The sequence below is a fragment of the Myodes glareolus genome, chromosome 1, assembly GCF_982192425.1.
Source record: "Myodes glareolus chromosome 1, mMyoGla1.1, whole genome shotgun sequence".
NCBI lineage: Eukaryota > Metazoa > Chordata > Mammalia > Rodentia > Cricetidae > Myodes > Myodes glareolus.
In genome coordinates this window covers 133,759,142-133,780,220 of record NC_142026.1, presented here as the reverse complement: position 1 = coordinate 133,780,220, position 21,079 = coordinate 133,759,142, and the positions used below count along the sequence as shown (strand labels likewise).

General features: G+C 47.9%; 2 protein-coding genes across 8 annotated transcripts in view; one reads left to right on the top strand and one right to left on the bottom strand.

The window, feature by feature from the left end:
- The window catches only part of Serac1 (serine active site containing 1), a 38,112-nt gene extending 33,492 nt beyond the window's left edge, over nucleotides 1-4,620 (top strand). For both annotated transcript variants that reach the window (XM_048420461.3, XM_048420454.3), the window contains one exon: nucleotides 2-4,620. In XM_048420461.3, coding sequence (XP_048276418.1) covers nucleotides 2-138 — 137 coding nt within the window. In that variant the 3' untranslated portion in view covers nucleotides 139-4,620. The remainder of the gene's footprint in view (nucleotide 1) is intronic.
- A 1,216-nt stretch (nucleotides 4,621-5,836) lies between these two features.
- Nucleotides 5,837-21,079, bottom strand: part of Synj2 (synaptojanin 2) — a 97,156-nt gene continuing 81,913 nt past the window's right edge. For 3 of the 6 annotated variants that reach the window (XM_048420415.3, XM_085687732.2, XM_085687738.2), the window contains 10 exons: nucleotides 20,793-20,910; nucleotides 19,500-19,718; nucleotides 19,325-19,403; nucleotides 18,644-18,812; nucleotides 17,426-17,593; nucleotides 15,964-16,098; nucleotides 13,581-13,693; nucleotides 12,454-12,562; nucleotides 10,461-10,609; nucleotides 5,837-8,452 (listed from right to left, as the gene is read on the bottom strand). In XM_048420415.3, coding sequence (XP_048276372.3) covers nucleotides 7,727-8,452; nucleotides 10,461-10,609; nucleotides 12,454-12,562; nucleotides 13,581-13,693; nucleotides 15,964-16,098; nucleotides 17,426-17,593; nucleotides 18,644-18,812; nucleotides 19,325-19,403; nucleotides 19,500-19,718; nucleotides 20,793-20,910 — 1,985 coding nt within the window. In that variant the 3' untranslated portion in view covers nucleotides 5,837-7,726. Of the gene's footprint in view, nucleotides 8,453-9,281; nucleotides 9,431-10,460; nucleotides 10,610-12,453; nucleotides 12,563-13,580; nucleotides 13,694-15,963; nucleotides 16,099-17,425; nucleotides 17,594-18,643; nucleotides 18,813-19,324; nucleotides 19,404-19,499; nucleotides 19,719-20,792; nucleotides 20,911-21,079 lie in introns of all 6 variants that reach the window. The other 3 variants (XM_085687729.2, XM_085687735.2, XM_085687726.2) reach the window with 3 other exon arrangements.

Here is a 21,079-nt window from a genome sequence, read left to right as displayed (position 1 = left end):
GACTTAGGCATTGGGGATCTAATTCCTGTGGATGTCAACCACTTGAACATCTGTAAGCCGAAGAAAAAGGATGCATTTTTGTATCAGCGTACCCTACAGTTCATCCGTGAAACGTTAGCCAGAGACCTTGAGAAGTGACAGCTGCTGTCTTCCATCCTCCGTGTGAATACAGTACAGGAACCATGGTACCCTCTTTTTAGGCTCCGTGCGGTTCTCTGCAGACACGTGGTAGCCTGGTCTGCCAGTGTGCAGAAGCAGAAGGCAGCTTTTCACAGAGTGCTGGGACAGAGCCGCCGTGACCAGAGTGCCTGTCCGCCTGCGACCATCCTAGATTATCCCAGAGCCCTGCCAGGCCACTCAGCGTACCATGCACATGCTGTTTGGAGAGAACAAGCTAGAACGTACAGAGGCTGTTTTCCTCGTGTGTGCCGTGGGCTATACGTTCTAGTACCAATTTTTACCCGTTAATGTGTCAGCTACATATTTGGCACTCCCTCACTGCTTGCACACCGGTGTATGTGTGGTCTTGCACGCTTCCATTTTTCCTTCTTGCTGAGAACAGTCTTTTTTTTTTTTTTCCTAAAAATTCTTTCTAGGCTATTTTACCTAGTTCTGCAGTAATGTGCTCTGGATCCAGAGAGGGTAAGGATCAGCATATGAAAATGACTGTGTGAAGCTATCAGATAGACTAACCGAGCGCTATCAGGACTCCGATTCTCTGGCTACAAAAGGGACAGCTTTCCTTTGTCTTCCCTAGCGGTACTTCCGGCGTGGGAAAGTAGGAAGTCATGCTCATGAACCTTTTTTGTGTTTGAGTAATAGCATTATTGACATGAAATTCATTTCTTTCTTTCCTTTTTTTTTTTTAAAATTTTTTTTGGTTTGTGGTGCTAGGGTCACACCCAGACATTGTGCATGCTAGCCAAGTACTCTGCCAGTAAACTATGTTCTCAGCCCCCAGTTTCCCATCTCACTGATGTTTGGTTTATTCAAGTTACCAGCAATCACCACTGTCCAATTTTAGACTATTTTATCACCCTCAAAGAAGCTTACTGAGCAGCAGTTTCCTCTCCTCTGTCCCAGCCCTCTGGTAGACACTAACATACTTTCCACAGTTAGGATTTGCCTAACTATGCCTTCACCTTGTTGATTTTAGCATAGTGAAAATCTTGCATTGATCCTTTCCTGTTTCTGTTTCCTCACTGCCATGAGGTGAGCAGTTTGGCTAATCCTACCATTCTGCCATGTGGCCCTGTCTCACTCAGTGGGACCAGAGACCACTGACTGAAACCATGAGCCAAAGTAACTCTTTCTTCCCTGAGCTCCACTGCCCAGGTGTTTGTCATAGCAGTGAAGGTGAATACAGTTCTGCTCTAAAACTGAGACCCAAAAAGAGCTATCCAGTATGTCACTAAATCACTGTTGCTGTTTTTCCGACAAATTAGCATTTTTCCAGTTTACATGATGGAAAGGCCATTTATCACAAATGTGTAGATGAAGTTTATCATACGCAAGACCAAGGGGAAAGAAACGCAGGCTGGGTTGTGGTGGCACACACCTGTAATCCCAGCACTTGGGAGGCAGAAGCAGGTGAATCCCTGTGAGTTTGAGGCCAGCCTGGTCTACAAGAGCTAGTTCCAGGACAGCTAGGACTGTTATACAGGGAAACCCTGTCTCGAAAAACAAACAAACAAACAAAAAAAAAAACAAAAAGAAGAAGAAGAAAGAAATGCTATACATTCAATTACTAGGGCAGGACAAAGGAAATCCAGCACTGGCTAAAGATGCCCTTCTACGGCAATGTAACCTGAATAAAGAAGTGGTTGAAAGAAACAAATGGGTAACGTAATTAAAAAGCAGCAGCACATTCAAGACTGGACACATGAATATCCCACTAGCACAGGGGTGGCTGAATGTGGACAGAAGCACAGGCTGCAGAAGGACAATTAAATGATACTAACTAGAAGCAAGCTGTTCTCTGCAAGGCAGGCACCGGCGGCACCGGCAGATGGCCTGTGTACCTTTAGTGACGAATGAAGGCACACAGAAAGAAAGAAAATACTGTGCTCCAAAATGCAAACAGATCCCTAAAAAACAAGTAACCCCGCTACCAATGTTAGCAACAGTACTAAGGAGGGGAGGAGTTGCATTCTCAGCTCGATTGCTCTTGAATGAATATCCGCGTAATGGACAGATGTGCTCAGGCTGCAGGAGCACCAAGCAGTGGTGATGACGTCACCATTAACTTCAGCTTGAGTTTACATAAGTTCATTATGTGTGCTATGATGGCATGGTATTTTAGCATACATGTGCATAGATTTCTAGAATAATGGTAATTTATGGATATATTTGGGGTAAGCCAACCCACAACTAAAAATATGTTGGTGAAATCATTAAATATATCCTGGGCTATATACATGATGGCATATGTCTTTAATACCAGCAGGGAGATCTGAGTTCAAACCAACCTGATTTACATAGGAAGTTCCAGGCCAACCATGGCTATGTAGTGAGTTCTTGTCTCAAAACAAAATCCTGAACATAGCCACAAACTGTAAACTTTAGAAAGTATGTGTGCACCACTTGGGAGATGGAGACAGGAGGATAGCCAGTTCTGGGCCAGTCCGAGCTACAGAGTTTGATCCTAATTTAGAAAAACAAACCCAAACTCCCAACCCTCTCCAAAAACAGTGTCTAAGTCATCTTCTGTCTTCACACATGAATAAAATTAGATATAAAATGCAAAAACAAAACAAAAACTTTTACTTGTAAATTACAGTCTCACTTACTTTCCTTCAGTCAAAGAAAAATAAAAAGCAAAATTACAATTGAGCAGTTAATAACAAGGAGAATAATTCATGGTAAAATATCAGGGGTGAAGCCAGGCTTTGTTGTAGATTTGTAAGTTTATCTTTTATACATGAGAAACTGAAGCAGTGGAACACAGTGCTCCTTTAAAATTAGAAAAATTTAAATACAGAAAAAGGAAACAGTTGAAAGAAATTAAAATGCATAAAAAGCAATTGGGAGAAATTGTTTATAAAAAACTTTTATCTAAAATACACAACTTTTAAAACTCAGCAGTAAGGAAACGAAGCCCCTGGCCCGGGACACAGACAGACATGTCACCAAAGACACACTCAAAGGCGTATGAAGGCGCTCATCACCACATGCCATCATCAAGAAGGGTACAGTACACACTTACCAGAACAGTCGAAATCCCAGACAGTGCCAAGTACGGACAAGGAGGCAGAGTCATGGAGACTGTGACTTGGGAAACAGGAGTGTGGAGTGATACCACTGCTTTGGGAAACACATTCTTAGCTTCAGTATGTCATCAGGTGACCAGAAAACTGATGCCCACACAACACCCTGCACCTTGATATTTACAGCAGCTTCATCCACACATTGACAGTGCTTGGGAGCCACCAAGATCTCCTTCAGTTAGTAGAAACTCAGTACTAAAAAGAAATGTGCTGTCAGCCCAATAAACAACAGAAAGATCCCTTACACTCCTGTCGCTGGGTTAAAAGAAGCCAGTATGGAAAAGTCAAATACTGTATGACTGCTAATCTGACATTCTGCAAAGAGCAGCAACAGAGATACGGGTGGGTTCACTGGCATCACTGAGCTCAGCCCAGGCAACAACTGGCATTGTAGTGTTTGAGTTCAGCTCCTACCACTTAGGAACAAAGGTTCCTCGCTCTGCTGGTCCCTTCCTTGGCCAGATCACACAAAGGGAATTCTTACTGGTTTTTACCATTTTGAGATGACCAGAATATTCTGACTCCTAAGAAATGTAACATTAGTAACTAAATTTTGACTAATTAGAAGAAATATGGGCAGAATTTTTTTTTTCTTTTGAGATGGTGTCCCTGTGTAACACGCCATCCTGGAACGAACTCTGTAGACCAGGCTGGTCTCAAACTCACAGAGATCAGTCTACATCTGCCTCTCAGGTGCTGGGATTAAAGGTGTCTTCCACCACCAACATGGGCAGAATTCGAAGAGCACAGACTCCCATGTATTTCCGTGAATGTATGCAAACCACACTCGTGGTCCATCTGCTTCTCAGTCTGCCTTGAGAAGACGGTCTAGGCTCTCCAAGTCTCACACCGTGGAGCCTAATTTCATGGTCAGTTATGTCAGTGGTCCCCGAAAGCAGCTTTCACACGATAAGTTCTACAGTTTATTTACATTTAGTTTCAGTGTTTGTGCGCGTGTGCACAAGCACATACACACACCCATAGGTCAAAGGACAACTCTGAGGAGTTAGTTCCCTCCTTCTACTTGTGAGTCTTGGAGATCAAACTCAGATCTCAGGCTTGGCAGCAGGCACCTCTGGCTCCTGCACCACCTCTTGAACTGTCAAGCCATAAATTCTTAACCTCATTATTCTGGTTTTTCCTACTGAGTTCGATTGTTGAAAAACAAAACATCACACAGTAAGAGCTAGCGGTTACAGCCAGGTGTGGTGGCACACGCCTTTTCAGCACTCGGGAGGGAGAGGCAGGTAGGTCTCTGTGAGTTTGAGGCCAGCCTGGTCTACAGATAGAGAGTCCCAGGACAGTCAGGACTACACAGAGAAACTCTGTCTCAAAACAAACAAACAAAAAAGAACCGACAGTTGCATTTGATGTAGAGGAAGGCTGGCTGGCCAAAGAAGAGTCCAGGGTTCTCTTCATATCCAAAAAGAACTCCAATTTTAAAAATCAGACATGTTTAATAATGTATCCAACATCAGGGCAAATTACCAACTCAAAACACGGGAGATTTTATTAATCACTAGTCTAGGTATATAGTCTCTCACGGTTTTCCTTCCCACTGAAATGACCATCATAAAGCCAAAACTTTAACACGTGACTTCCCTTACACATATCTCAAACTTAAGCAACTTTAAACCTCTGTAGAAATTTCTTGAGATTTCCTAATTTCAGTCACTTTTTTTTTATGTGTAGGAAGCCTAAACGGAGGTTCTACTAGGGTCAGAGGACCACGTGAAACTGTCGGTGTCACCCTGAGTGCTGCGGTGGCCTGCAGCATGTTTCAAAACAATGGCAATGTGCAATCACAGTAATGAAGACCAAAATCCCAACACAGAATGAAGTCTGGGTGGCGGCTGCTCGCTGCTGAATTTACGCAACCAATGCCACTTAAGACATTCTCCAGTTAGTAATAAGCACTGTTTCAAAACCAAGGCCATCCCAACTGTCCTTCTCCCCACTAGAGAATGGGTCTCACTATGTAGCTCTGGCTGTCCTGGAACTCACTCTGTAGACCAGGCTGGCCTCAAACTCAGAGATCCTCTTGCCTCTGCCTGCTGAGTCCTGGGATTCCAGGCTTGAAGCACCACACCCAGCTTGTTCAATTTTCAGTGCTACGCTTTTCTTGCGGCCCACAGGCCTGGGCGTGGGTTCTTCCTTTCAGTGGCTGCTTCTCTGATGAGCCCTTGCCTCGTGGACTCCTGGCTTCTGTGTCAGTCCATTGCTATGGAGAACAAAGAAGAAACTACCAGCTGGATTTGTCCCCTGACTTCCCTACCACCTTTCTGACTGGGGTTACATGTATCTGCCATCCACTTCATCTCTTCTGTGGCGGGAAAAGGAGGTATATGCAGGAAGAGGACATCTGAATTTAAAAAAAAAAACAAAACAACCATAAAAGAATCTTCCATCATGATTGCACGTGTGGTAAGAAACATCATGGCCCATTCTTTAACATTTCCAGGCAGCCCACCTGTCTCCTCTGATGCTTTCTATGTGGTTTTTATTTGTAGAACACACACGAGGTGAACCACACAACCCTTTAACAGAACACTTGACACCACAGACAGTACTCTGGTCATCTATACACATCTTTAAGTTTTTTCCTTTATTTCTGTTTATTAGTGTTTTGCCTGCATGTATGTCTGAGCATACAGTGCTTTAAGAAAAGAACATTGGATCCTGTGGGGTTGGAGTTACAGATGACTGAGTCAGACCCAGGTCCTCTAGAAGAGCAGCCAGTGCTCTTAAGTGTGAGCCATCTCTCCAGCGCCCCCGCCATCTTTTGTAACTGCCAGATATGCATATCACCTACTTAATCTCCTTTTGTTCTGATCGGTTTTCAGATGAATATAGATGCATGGAGTTTTGTTCTTCATTGCCAGGTTTAAATAATTTACAAAATACCTTGAACGTTACAGTGAAAATCATTTCTGAAATCCCAGCAGTCTGGTGGGTGATAAAGAGTGAGTGTTAGGTCCCAGGCAGCATGGCCATGGCTATCCCAACCAGTAGCATTCCCTGCCGGATTGCCCAAAGGCGGCAACACAGACCACTGCTGTGTGGGTCTATGATGTGAGAGTCAGTTACAGAAGTTGGCATAGTAAGATTTGCTAATGAATTTCTGAAAAAGGACCTTGCTTTTTCCCAGACTGGTCTTGACCTTGTGACCTTCCTATCTCTCAGCCTTCTTCAGCTAATGAACTTTTGGGGCACGGAAGTGAGATACCTGCTTCAAACAGATCCTAGGCCTCACAGTATTTAAAATATAAGACAGCATCATGGTGTCTTTGTCAGTTCTTGAGAAGTATTAGAAATGCATGAAATTAGGGGGGCGACAAACAGACTTAACAGCCATGCAGCCACCAGGCCCACATTCCATGCCCTGGAGGTGCTTCCTTGAAGGCATCGTATACTACACCAATGGTCAGTCATCATGGGCCAGTGTGCGTTTTCACATCTTGTGCCTTTATAGGACATGGACAGTCTGGAGGTGGTTTCATCCAGGGGTGAATATAAATCGGTTCCAGCAGCACACCGCAGCTCAAGACCGTATACAGGGTGTGCAGGAGGCAGCTGGTCCGTGTTTGGGTGGCGTGGAAGCGCATGGTGCACACGTCACAAGCCACAGTCCTCCCACAGGACTTATTATCAATGCACATGGGTAGTTACCTGAGTGTCTGCGGGAGATCTGTTCTAGCACACCCTGAGAGACCCAAATCCTTAGATGCCCAAGTCCCCAGTGGCAACAGAGTTTGTACAGTTCCTACACATCCTCTTGTACATGGGCAGTTGTGTCCAGACAGCTCACTCGTTATGCTGTGGTGTTTAGGGAATAACAGAACACACGCATGTCCAGTACAGACGAGGTCTTTCTGCTGAGCCGGAAGCAGCAGCACTTGCAGCTATGAAGGGCAACTCCATAAAAAAGGGGCTCACAGGAGTGCATGGGCCAGGCATGCTATTGACCTGTTGTTTTCTTCCTTAACCTGATTTAAAGTGGGCTAGGACAGCTCCCAATGGTCCCAACTGCTTTTAATGTTAGCCTTTATGAACCCATCACTCATCCCAAATCTGTAAAACACAAACAAAACCAACAAGCAAATGGCATACACACGAGTTGAACCACCATTTAAAATTCAGTGGGTGAGAACAAGTTGGGCAGCTAGATTTCTTTCCTTTAAAATCCACATGCCAAAGCCAACAGCACATTTCCCAGTCCCCTGAGAACAAGCTTAAAATGCACAGGTCTTGAACGAAATAATTTTGGTGGCTGCTGAATAATTGTACTGAGTGGGAGACAGTTTCTATAAACTACACACGAGTGACAGACGCACAAAGGGCTTCAGTGCCACTTTTAAGTGGATGTCCCTTTTGACCACGTCAAGCGATGCCCACGTGGGGAAGGCGAACATCTGGAACGAGAGTCTTTAAAGTTGACAGGTTATGTTCTTGCCTGTGGGTCAAACGCCTAATGTTGTCCTCTTGTCTTTGTTACTGGCAGTCACCCAGTGACTAAAGTCTTTTTCCCCATGGTCTGGTGGGAGTCCCCTCTCAGCCACTGAGGCACTGACCTGTGCTGGGTCTGTGTGTGTCCTCTCCGAGTTCCTGGACCCCAAGTCTAAAGGGTCGGAGCTCTTGGACAGCCAGGTATTATCCAACAGCTTAGGGTGATGGAGCAGGCTCCAGAAGGGATCTGGATTGTTGCCATGGAAAAAGACCGCCTTGGGCTCCACCACCCTGGGCTCATCAGTTTCAGGGCTTACGGCAGATGACGTGCCAAGAAGACCCATTTGAGGACAGAGCGGGTAGGTGTCAGGCTGTGGTGGGGACGGAGAGCTGCTGGGGCTTGTGAGGCCCTGGAGAAGTTGGCTGTTGCTCTGCAGGACCTGCAGGTGGAAGGCTGCTGGCGCAGACTTCTTCCTCCTCGGGGGCACCTTGGGAGCCAGAGACGGGGCCTCTGGAGACGGTAACTCCATAGCACCTGTCATGGGAGGAGCTTCATCGAGTGCTGTCTTGCCGCTGCTTGGCCTCCTCTCAACACCTCTCCCAGGCTGAAATGTTCTTGGTTTGGGAATAGGCGGGACTTGAGGGACTGTCCTTGGAGAAGGGTTCTCAAGGCTGATTTCCTGGGAAGCGACTGGAAAATGGACAGGCAGCTGTTCGAACTGTTCTTCTGGTGACATGGGCTGAGGAAAGGCAAGGTAAAATGTAAATAAGAAGCTGCCATGTAAGGAGTGGGCACCCAGACAACACTCAGGAGGAAATAGAGATGGATGGGGCTCAGCTAAGAGACTGGCAGCCAGTGGAGTGAGCAGAATGAGGAACTGCCATGGGCCAGCATGGGCACCGAATGACTAGATTTAAAACCAGAGCCACAGGGGGTAATTTATGAAGAAATTGTCTTGGAGCCTGACAAAACGGGGCTATGCTCTTCCCTTACTCAGTGAGAGCCCTTCTCAAACGTTCGTTAAGAATGGAGGCCTAAGCAGGTAATTCAGCATGCACTGAACCACACTGGAGGGACAAGATGCAGCTGGAAGGACTACGGGCTCTGCTTTTCCCTTGGATATTTTGTATTTCAACACAGAAGGACGGAGAACTTCACAGGGGCCCCACTTCTTTAGCTCTGCTTTTAAACTACACGGTGAAAAGTGAAGTTTTGGTACAGATGGGGCTGGGGAGTTAAGGCCAGGGGTCCAGGTCCACCGTCGGCTTTTGTTCTTAAGAAAAAGAAGAAACTGAAAGCCCAAGCCTCCTCTGCCAGCCTTGTACCAAAATTCCTGTGCAGCCACTGAAAAGACAGCCCAGCTCTACTCCTGCAGATGAGAAAGACGGGGTGAGTTCATTCTGCAAGAGAGCGTAGACAATGGACAGGCAGCAACAGGGCAACGCAGCACAGATGCACAATCCAGAAGACAGAAAGCAAACTCAGTAAGTAGGCACATGCCAGAGTGACCTCTCATACTGGGCACGTTGGAAAAGCAAAAGTCACTCTCTGGTGCCGTCAGGGATTACCGAGTGGCCTGCTCCTAGAACTGAGATCAAACAGAAGATCCAGAAGTATCTACAGGTGTCAGTCTCTGTGCAGCTACTGTCCTGACAAACTCATGTCTCTGCAGCAGTAAGCAAGGCTGAGAAGCTTGTGAGCGAGAGCAGAAAACGATCTGCAAGAAAAGTGGTGAGAAGCTGTCGGGCCTGCAGGAGACCACGGTCATGTGAGCCTGCAGGAGGCCACGGCCATGAGAGCCTGCAGGAGACCACGGCCACGTGAGCCTGCAGGAGACCACGGCCATGAGAGCCTGCAGGAGAACATGCAGGAGACCACAGCCACATGAGCCTTCAGGAGACCATGGCCATGAGAGCCTGCAGGACCATGGCTATGTGAGTAGAGTAAAACTGCTAATCTAGCAACTGGTTAGGATTTGTGTGTGTGTGTGTGTGTGTGTGTGTGTGTGAGAGAGAGAGAGAGAGAGAGAGAGAGAGAGAGAGAGAGAGAGATTGTGGTATATGACCCTCTCTTGGACTCTCCTGGACAGGGAGGACCTTGGATATGGTCTTTACCACTTCACCTTATCCCTTCGAGACAGAGTCTTTCACTGAATCTGGAGCTAGGCTGGCAGCCATTAAGCCCCAACAATCCTCCTGCCTCTGCCCTTTACATCTTTGTGGTTACAGGTACATGTGTGACTGCATGGTGCTTTTTGTGTGAATGGTGGGATCCGAACTCAGGTCCTGCTGGTGTGGCAAGTGCTCTCACCCACTGAGCCATCTTCTCCAGCCCCCATTGGTACTTTTCTAATGCACATAAATCTGTGCGTGTGAAACCACATGCATGGACCACACGCTGCAGCAGCATCAGACCACCGGGCAGAAGGAGAGCACCCATAGCCGTTCCCGTGAGGACCGGGAACATTCAGGAAGCAGTCCCTCTTAAGCTGTTCGTGACTGTCGCAGTGAGAACCTGCAAAGGACAGTCAGGTTCTTGCTCTGCTCTGCTGAGACCAAGACACAGCAGGAAGACGAGGGAAAAGCAGTTGCCAAATGAATCATTTTTCCTCTAGACATGGCTGAGTCTAGGATGCAGGCATGTGTAAGGAGACCAAGTCCGGCTTCATTTCTGTTCTTGACATAACTTCATGTAACAAGACCTCGAGCAACCTTGGAATGAGTGGCTCACAAGTCTTGACTTCTTACCTTTCCTGTCCTCCTTAAAGTTGGTTTCTTGATGGCAGGAACCCTAGGAGCAGGTCGGCGGGGCAGGACTGGGGGCCCCAGGGAGGCCTCTGGCTTAGAAGACCCTTGGTCCCTCAAGGGCACGGCACCTGGGGCTGCTTCTGGGACACCTGAAACATAAAGTCGCTCAGCTCAAGTACAAGGTGATAGAATCTAATGCACAACCTAACATTTACAGAGTCCATATCTCAGCGCCATATTAATCCAGTGTTTCCTTCCAGCTGCAAAGGGGGCTTTAGGACAAGTCAGGACTAGACAGCCGAGTCTGGCCCCAGATTCACCCTCACAGGGGTGGGCCTAGGACCCACAGGATGTGAAGAAAGATCAGCAACACCCTGATACCATACAGAAAGTGCAAGACGTTTCTCAAGGAAGAGGACCCACAAAGCACTGAAACCTCAGCAGGAGCATGAATAAGATAGCGTCATGTCGATGTGGTGGGCAGACTTCAGACCTCAAACTTTGCTAATGTGTGTCGCTAGAGCTGTTTGCTCTTTATATTTCACTAAGATATAATTCATCCACCTTAACATTTACCTGTTTTAATGGTTTTTAATGCATTCACGGGCACTACCACTATCCAATTCGACAACAAAAAGAAACCCATTCCTTTTTCTTCCTTACAGCTTTCTTTTTCTGTGAATCTACCTGCCATGGACATCATGCATGTGATTAACACAGTATGTGAACCCATGTCTCCACGGACATCGTGTACACGTGGAGTAACGTGGTATGTGATTTCGTGTCTCATTTCTTTCACTCAGCTTAACCCTTCCAGTCTACCCTAACTGTAATATGTGCCACTACATTCCCACGACTAATACTCCGTTGTATGAATGTACTATATTTTTTATTCATTTTCCAGTTAATAAAAAACACCCCCCACCCCCCATCCCGTGCTGTGTAATCCTTCAGCAATGTTCCTCAGGTTTCTAGCCCGGGCCCTCTGCCCTCCTTCAATGTGTCGCAAATTCCAAGTCAGATGAATGCCCTGGATAATCCAATTGGGCAATTATAATATACCCGTATTTCTTTACAAAGGGCATAATTGTTCATCTCCAGAAGAGACTGTGGATTATCGCTCCAAATCAAGGCAGCGATTGTTAGGGGCAGTGCTGTGAAAGATCGGGAGCGAGTCCAGGTAGGGTAACAAGGGTTAGGTGAGGAGACAGCAGCAGAGCATCAGCAGGAGCGTGGAGGGGAAGACGGCCCAGCCTCAAGCGCAGGATTTATTTACACACGGCTGTGATTTAAAAGGTGGCTTTTGTTTGTTTGCATTAAGGACATTTACACAATGGTCCTTTGTCACCCAGTTGCCAGAATGAGTTAGTTTTTGCAATTCTAACCTTTTCCTAAATATGTTTACATTAATATAGTTATCATATACAGAGGGGTAGAAGTGCCACGCTGCACTTGTGGAGGTCACAAGATAACTCGGGGTGACCAGTTCTCCTTTCCCTACGTGAGTCCTGGAGCTGAGTTCAGATAAGCAGGTTCACTGGCCCAACGTCAACCTTTGTAAAAGTTTCATTTATTTCTCTCTAAAATACTGCCTAATCATCATTGAATTACGTTCTCTATACTTCCTGAATTTTGAGTATGTAATTTTAAAAGAAAAATATATCAAAAATAAGGAAATAAAATACTAATGGTTACTTTCAATTAACATTGCATCAAAAAAGGAGTAAAAAAGAAAAGAGAGGAAGGAAGGAAGGAGAGAAAGAAAGGAAGAGAAAAAGGAAGGAAGGGAGGGAGGGAGGGAGAAAGGGAGGGAGGGAAGGGAAAGAAAGAAAGAAAGAAAGAAAGAAAAAAGAAAGAAAGAAAGAAAGAAAAAAGAAAGAAAGAAAGAAAGAGCAAGCACAGACCCCGATCTTCTAGGCCACTATCAGTAAGAGGATAGAAAGGGACTTGGCCCTCCCTTTTGGCCAGGAAAGCGGTTCCCAAGAGAGCCTACCTCTGCTAGCTTCCAGGAGACACCGGATCGCTGCTTCTGCCTCCTGAGCATTAGTGGTCTTGATCTGCTTGACATTGTATGGTTTACTTATTCCAGTTCTAGCTTTGGGCTTGAGGGCAGAATCAAAAAGAGACATGGATTAACAGAGGCAGGGCATGAGCCTCTGAGGCGTGCAGCGTGCATTACCTGTCTGTCTGCGGAGGCGGTCTGCACAGGAATGTGAACTGTGCAGAACCCCATCAGATGACGGACACACCCCCTAGGTCTAAACCGCATCTCCTAATAGCCTTCTCTCCCCACCAAGAAGAGGAACATAATAAAGGTCAGAGTCAAAGACCTTCAGCTCCCAAACAGGGTGATAGCAGGGTTTTAGTAATGTGGCCTTCCACAGTCAGGTAGAGCTGGAGAGCAGTCTTAGGCCGTGCCTTCTACGGTCTGTGTGAGTATGAAAATCCCTCCCAGATTCATGTTTCCCGACAGGATTGTCTTCCTCTTCACTCAGCTCCTGGGTCACCTGAGAGCCACTTCCATTACTGTACATTCTGGAAACCAGTCAACGCCTCAGCTTGCCCTGACTGCATATGCCAGCCTGGCCCAGCTTGCCAGCCTGTACATCCCCCTGGGCACATCAGCACAGTCTTCACGTCCTTGCCACTGACCCTCGCCTGCATGTCCATCAGCAGTTCAGGACTCCTCCAGATGAGCCCCCTGCCCCCTCTTACCTTGCAATTTTTCAGAACCGTGCTTTGGCAGGATTCAGGCCCAGTGGGTCTTTAACCCGACACCAACATGGTGAGACTCATCTGACTTTTTCCTGTTCCCTTTGCCGCTAACTGCTCTATAGCTCTAGGCAAAGCTAAGAATCGCAAGGGAGTCAGAGGGGTCTGGAAGTGAGCGGTTTGCTTTGCAGGGACACGGGGTGACTTATCCCAACATCTTCTCCTAACCACCTAACAGTCCTGGAAAGAAGATGCAACTAAGCATTAGGGGGTTGGGGAATGAGTGATGGGTGGGGGAGAGTTAAGGAGACAGAGGTACATATTCTTTGGAAAGGCACGGGCCATATGATCCTGGGGTGGGGCACCCCTTGACATGCTAGCCACTTCCCGGGGAGCCAGAGGACTCACTGGCTGCTGAGGTGCTCCTGGAAGAAGCTTCGCAGTCTGCAAGATTGAATACTGCCCGTGAGTGCCGGAGGAGATGGAAACATCCGAGGCTGACTTCTTCACCACCAAGCCAGCTGCAGAAAGGACAGGCAGTCAGCTTCAGCGACTTGGTAACACAATAGCGAGCTACAAGAAGTTGGGAGGGGGCAGCGGCAGAGGCAGACACAGCCACGGTCAGGAGTACAGACTCACAAGCCATACAGAGTGCTCCCAGGCAGGCCCCATAAGACTCTCCAAAGTTTCTCTTTGGGGCTGTGGCTGTGGGTTAGCAGTAGAGCGTTCACACAGCATAGACGAGGCCTTGGGCTCCACCACGAGAAACAAAGCGGGTGTTCTGTCTGTGATAGCTTGGCCTATTGACACAGGCTGTCTAGAGAAGCAGGGCTAGAATGAAAATCCAAATCTAACACACAGGGGGTTCTAATCTTACATACAAACCAATTGATTTTTAAGTGGATTAAGATATTATTATCAGGACCAATTATTTCAAATGTTATTGTCTAACAATGTTTTTGTGTGTGTGTGTGTGTGTGTGTGTGTGTAGGTGTGTGTACAAAGCGTGTGGGGGGGCACACACATGCCACAGCACATGTAAGGACCGAGGACGGTCTGGGGTATTGGCCCTTATCTTTTTTTAAAAAAAATATTTATTTATTTATACAGTATCCTGCCAGTGCCAGAAGAGGGCACTAGATCTCATTATAGGTGGTTCTGAGCCACACATAGTAGCTGGGAACTTAACTCAGGACCTCTGGAAGGGCAGTCAGTGTCTTAACACTGAGCCATCTCTCCAGTCCCTGGCCCTTATCTTTCAACTGGTTTGAGACTGCACTGCAGGCTGCAGGGTAGCTGGTTCTCAAGGTTCTGGGGATTCCCCTACCTCCTCTTCCCATCCTGCACTAAGAATGCTGGGATTAAAGACAGCATTTGGAGCACACTGGCTTTTACACAGATTCTGGTGATCTGATCTGAGGCCCACGGAGCCCACTGCAGCGGTCGTCAGGCTGTGTGATGAGTGTGTTCCTCCACTGAGCCATCTTCCCAGCCCCAGGACATTTGCTTGCTTGTTTTTTTTAATGTTTGTGAGACAATAAAAGTCCTAGAGTTCGCAACTCAGAGAAATAAATTGTTACCTTTTGCTTTTAGCCATTAATGTCTTAGAATATATAATGACACAGTCAGTGAAATAAATATAAATGACCAAGCAAACGTGATGATTCATTAATTTTTTTTTTTTTTTTGGTTAGGATTAGGGATTAAACCTCATGCCTCATGCAAGTTAGGCTAGCACACAGCCCCAGCCCTTAAACTTTTTCTTTGGACACAGTGTATAAGATACCCATGTACACAACTAGAAAAACAACGGAAGTGCTTTTGATTAAAACTGTTACTTGTCGGTAGCCAAGTAACTTTTACATCTTGATTCTTCTCTATAATTATTTTTATTAAAGCTCTAAAATAATATGATTTATAAATTTTATTTATGTAACTCTTAAGTTATTTTTTGAGACAGTCTCACTAAGGAACCCATACTGGCCTGGACACACTCTCCTCTTGCTGCGGTCTCCCACCCCAGCACCTTATAAACGCAATATTCAGTATCATTTCTATTTCCTGAGTATAAGCCCACAAAAGCAAAGATATGCTGCTAGCTCAACACTGGTTACTGCTCTACTGCTTTGGGTGAACCCGATTTGGAAAGGAATGGCTTAGAAAAGTTTGTGTTTGACTGCCATAGTTTGGGGAAAAGTAAACCATAATGGCGTAGAACAGAGACAAGTCAGAAGCAAGCCACAAGGTTATTCTGAGGTTAAGGCAAGTTTGATAGGAGAAGCATTGTCAGAGGAGCTGGACAATGTAAGCTCTCATCCTAAGAGCCTGCGTCAAACAGGGCTCATCCCCAGAGCGCCAGAACAGGAGCAGAAGGTGGATTGTGGCCTGGGCTAGCGGCATGCATGCTCGGGTCTCTGGGTGAACCAGAGTCCTCAAGAGCAGGTCTGGGCTTCTCTCAAGGAAGCAAGCACCTGACTGAAAGGCTAAGAAAATTCCCTCAAAGGGCTGCAGCCATTTCTACAATCATGGTTTCAAATATAAGGTGTCTGGAAGCCAAAGCCAAGTTCCTTTATGAACAGCTTTGGCATGACTTTGTTTCGCACACCCTGAGAAACCAATGACCTCCAACATGGAACATGTCCTAGACTTGGACAGTAAGGTGGCCCGGGAGGGGGAAGGGGAGCATCAGAAGGGACTCAGGAGGAGTCTAGAGCTGTGTCTTCCATAGCAGGAGGTGTGTGGTTAATTCCCAGCAGGCACGGTGGCAAGCTCAGAGCAAGCAAAGTCTTACTTGGAGGGGGGGGTCTCTGTGGTGGGTGAGGTGGCCGAGGCCTATTGGGGACGGAGAGGGACCTGCTCGGAGAACGGTGGCGAAAATCCCCAACAACTTCCAGGTCCTGCTTTAACTTCACCAGGTCAGCGTCGTCTGGAGGACATGGCAGCTGTGAGAAAGACGGTCTCTTCCCAACGCAAGGTTCAGAAATGGCTTTGTGCACAGAGCACACCAAAGGAGGTGCCATGGGATACCCAGCTAGGCCGGTTCAGACGTGAGAGCCCCTCTGCAGGGGGAGGGTATGCCCAATGCCTGCTTGGAACACTCAGCGAACTCTAGGCCTGGTTTACCAGACTGGAGAAACCCTGGTATGTTTTAATGTTTAGACCCATTTCCTTTCAAAATCATCAGCCAACACATCTACACAAGCAAACAACACAGTGAAACCAGAGTTACTAAAATTCACCCCCCTCGATAGGGAAGAGAGCTTAATTCCTCATTCTAAAATGTTTCTACTGATTTGGAAGCTGAGAAGTCTCCCTCTTTGTTAGCCTGGTACCCAGAGACAAGCCCTTGGATACTAGGGGCTTCAGCTAGCCACTTCCTGAGTGCTTGACGCCATGACTGGCCTGGGACATTCCTCTGAGAAGAACGAGAGAGAAGACCAGAGGAATGCAAAGGTCACAGATGCTGACCCTGTGTCAGCCACGGTCTGTGTCACACTGTCCCACACACCTGGCCAGATCGGAATCTCTACGGCAGACTCAGTAATTCAAAAGGTTAAAACCAACCAGCAGTTCTAGAGCGGCAAGCTACCAATCAGTTTGGGGGCCATTATCTAATCCAAGGGAGGGTAGGTGGCTCTTTGGACCTCTCTTGACAAGGAAATGCCTTAATTCCCTGTCAGTCAGCCACGCTCTGTTTCCTAGCTCAAGGATCCTGTGGGCTAACGCTTCTCTCCAGTTAGGGACAGAGTGACTGACGGTGGGGAATTCTGGATGGATCAGAGTCAACTGAATCTAACACTCGACTATTTAATCCAGGATATGAATTCATCCCCCATGTCTCCTTTTGCTCTCCTTGATTCTAAACTGTATAATATGACATCATGTGACTGAAGAAGGACATCAAAGTGTCGAGACTGAGCGTGTCTCTTCGGGAGTCCCTGAAGATTCAAAAAGTATTGGGGGACAAAGTCACAAATGTCAAACCAGCTTCCAGAGAGATGTGGCCTTAAGTACATAAAGGCAACAGGACCGACATCTCCGGGTAGGTGTGTTACACAAACACCGGTAAAAGGAAAGAGCCAGAGGAAACAGGAGTGTGGCACGTGGAGCCCTCCCCGGGGCCAAGCTCTGTCACTCTACGCTGGATGACCCTCTCCTGGGACCTATGCACTTGACAGCAGGCCTTCAAGAGCAAAAGGGGACACTGCTCCAACCCTACCCTGGGAAAGCGGCGGGGGGGGGGGGGGCGCTACCTTTGTAAGTCGGATGTTGCTTCTTTTTAGTTAGTGCTGGAGATTTGCTGACAGGGGCTGAGGAGCTCATGGCCTCGGAAGAGTCGTCGCCACCAAGTTCACCGTCTGAGACCACAGGCTGGCCAAACTCATCCACTAAATAATCCTCGTCGTCCTCAAGGACATCCCCTTTGAGGAAGAACAAATTGCGCGAGAGTCATCAGGGCGCAGCAAGCAGCCCAGACTTCAACCAGCGGGATTGTCTTGCTGGCTGTCAATCTGGCTTGCGGATGCCTTTGAGAAGGTGTCTGTGGGGATGCGACCAGAGAGGATGTGGGGGAGGAAGAGCTTCTGCAGATCCCTAGGCCTGGAGGCCCAACCGGAATAAGATGACACTGGTGTGTTCTCTCTGCTTCCTGTGCCCTTGGGGGAGGGGAGTAGCCACTCTCACAAGCTCCCAAACCACAGTGTTCTTGCCTTGCTGGAGACCCAGATTCAATGGAACCAAAGGCTATTGTCCAGTTAGATGTGTGTCAACGTGACACAAGCTGGAGTCATTAGGGAAGAGGGATCTCAGTTGACAACATGCTTCCGGAAGAATGCCTGCAGACAAGTCTGGGGGGCATTTTCTTAACTGATGTGGGAGGGCAGGCCCAGGGACTCATGGTCCTAGATGTTACAACAAAGGAGGCTGAGGAGGTCCCGGGGAACAAGCCTGTGAGGAGCATCCTCCACAGCCTCTGCCTCGAGCGCCTGCCTGACCTTCAGTGGTGGACTGTGACGTGGAGCTGTAAGCTGAAACAAATCCTTCCCTTCCAAGTTGCTGTCGGTCATGGTTTTATCAAAGTAGAAGGAGCCCTAATGAAGGCAGCTACGGACCTACGAACTGTGAACCAAAATGCAGAATTCCACCCTTATAAAGGAATTTGGACACAGTGAAGCCAACGTAACTACCACAAGAATTCTATGAGACTCTTCTGGCAGCTGTGGGAGCCAGGTCCTTAGGCCAGCTTCCCACCTCAGTTCATGCCCATGGCTAACAGCCTCTAAGCCTGTTAATACACATGAGGACACCCTGCGTCGTCTCCATATGTGAACACTGGAACACATGGATGTGACCCACCGCTATCACACAGAGACAACTTCCACACTTCACGTGCCCTTGGTAGCCTTTGTGAGGTGGAGTTCTGAGCGAGGCTCGCCCATCCCTCGCCTGTCCTTCCTGTCAGGGTCACTCACCTTCTGACTCATAGTCCAGACTTGTGAAATCAAAGCTCTCCTCCAGCAAGCAGGAGTTGGCGGTGGGAGACACGGGGGCCATGCTGTCGCGCTTCCGAATGAGCTCCTCTCTCAGGCCTTTCAGCCAATCTTTGGTCTTCGGTCGAATCTTCACGGCTCTGCCTTTCACCTGGGAGGCCAGCCGGCAAGCGGGAACAGAGAAAAGTTGCCAGTTTCCTTCGGTCACAGTTCCTCTCTCCCAAACTGTGCATTCATTACAATTTGCTAAGGAAACCCAGGGTCCCAGGGTCCCAGGATCCCAGGATCCCAGGTGAGCTCAGTACAGCTCACACACATTTGGTTGGAGTAGAAATTGATCAAACACCTCCAGTTTTTCATTCTGTGCAAATTTAAACCAGGATCATAGCAAAATGAACCTGTGAGCTGCACGCCCCAAAACAGTCTCAGGAGAAAGGAGGGAAGGGCTCCCCACTAGGTGGGAGCGGAAACCCACTGGGAACCCCAGTTTCAGCTTCTGCAAGTGGGACAGGCCAGCTCCAAGACACAAGACCCAGATGGAGAATCAGAGTCGTGACGCACTGGGGTGCCGACACAGGCAGGGCACCGGCTGGTGGAAATCATGGCCGCGTAACTATGGGGACGGGCCAGCTCTGCGCCACAGTGTGACGGTGAACCCCTCACCTTCATGCCATCCACGTCTAGCACACTGAGAGCCGAGTGGCTGTCTGCGAAAGTCACCAGCATCTGCCCTTGGTTGATCCTGTGATAGGGATTAGCCAGTCAATACTTGGAAATTTAATGTGGCTCTCCCGGACCCCACAGACACCCCAGAACATACATCTGAGGGGTGGGTTACCTGACCAGAATAATCGTCCCATAATTCCCCAAAGTCTGCATAAGCTCTGTGCGCAGGTCCTCGGGAAATTCATTTTTCTCTTCTAGGGTTGGCGACTGAAGGTTCACAACAACCGTGGCATCCAGCGGGCCTTGGACAGAGGACACTTCCTGGAAAACCCTCTCCCGGGCTCCCACGTCCACCTCCTGCACCTCCACCTCCACGATGGCCAGCACGGGTCTGCGTTAGACAGGAAGAGGAAACGGTGGAGAGCCGTTGGCCTAGGCAGGTGTCACATCCCAGCCTCTAACCTGCCGGTCCCCTGAGCTGTTAGCTCATGAACCCACATCACAGACCGCCAGCCCTAAGCATCGCACTCCGCTGGAGCACAAGCTCGTCACATGACTAGATGGCAATCCGTGCTAGGAGTCTCAAAACACGGTTTCTTTGGGTTGATGGAGCTCATTTCTAAGGAAACATCAGAAATTAGGATAAAGATTTCCACAAAGACTGTTTCCCCTCAACACTGCTGATGGGAGGGGATAAAAGAATTGGGGCCTAACGTTCTGACTCACTAGCTGACCTAGGATTACCACTCTCCTCCTCCTTCCTTCCTTTGAAGAACCTTATACAGTTCTGGTAGTAACTGCAGGAGAATTAAACCTCCCTTGCCTGTACTGTCTTATGCTTCTACCTTCTACCGTTTCTTGCAAGGTGTTCCACAAGCTAGCAAATCCCCTCAGAGGCTACCGTCAGGCTGTCCTCTCCCTGCCATCTGCTGTCTCCTTCCGTTCTTAGCCCACAGCAGCTGAGGGTAAATGTCATCTCAGAGTGTCTAACAACCTGAACCCAAGAAATAAAAACCGTACGGTATTCGCCACAAGGCAAATACCAGATAAAAAGCGTCATCTACAGGTGAGTGGGTCAGTCCCATGACTGTGCTTAGAGCTGGACAGTGGCTGCAGTGAGTGGACCAGATCTGTAAGCTGCACAGGACTCCAGCTGAAAACTAACAGGAAAGCCAGCTGTGCAGTGGAGCGGCCGGGAACACTTTGAAGGTACAATATTGTGCAGGGCGTATCTTTGAAATTTCCATAAATGACATCATTTGTGATATACAGCAATGACAAAATGCTAACAATTATTATCATCAATTATGGTGGGTACACAGATCCCCCCCACACACATGCACACACACACACACACACACACACACACACACACACACACACACACTCACTCACTCCTTACAGGGATGTGTGTCGGGATCCTATGGGGAAGTGCAGCCAAAGTGCTCACCAGCCAGGGCCATACCTGTGATCAGATGCTTGCAGCTCCGCACGGCCGTAGTACTTGAGAGTTCCTGGAGACCAGGTATGTCTGATTCTGGTGTCACCGTCTAGATCACTGTCTAAAAGGTTGAGTTCTCCAGCTGCTCATGAAGTTCCATTCAAGAAGCCAACAGCCAACAGGAGACACAAAACCATATCAATATCTAGGAATGGAAGTATGGCTGCCTGCCGCAAAGATCTCTGCCCCTAACCACCTCGGCTCAGGCTCATCTGCTTCCCTCACCCCCACCCCTGCCCCTAACCACCTCG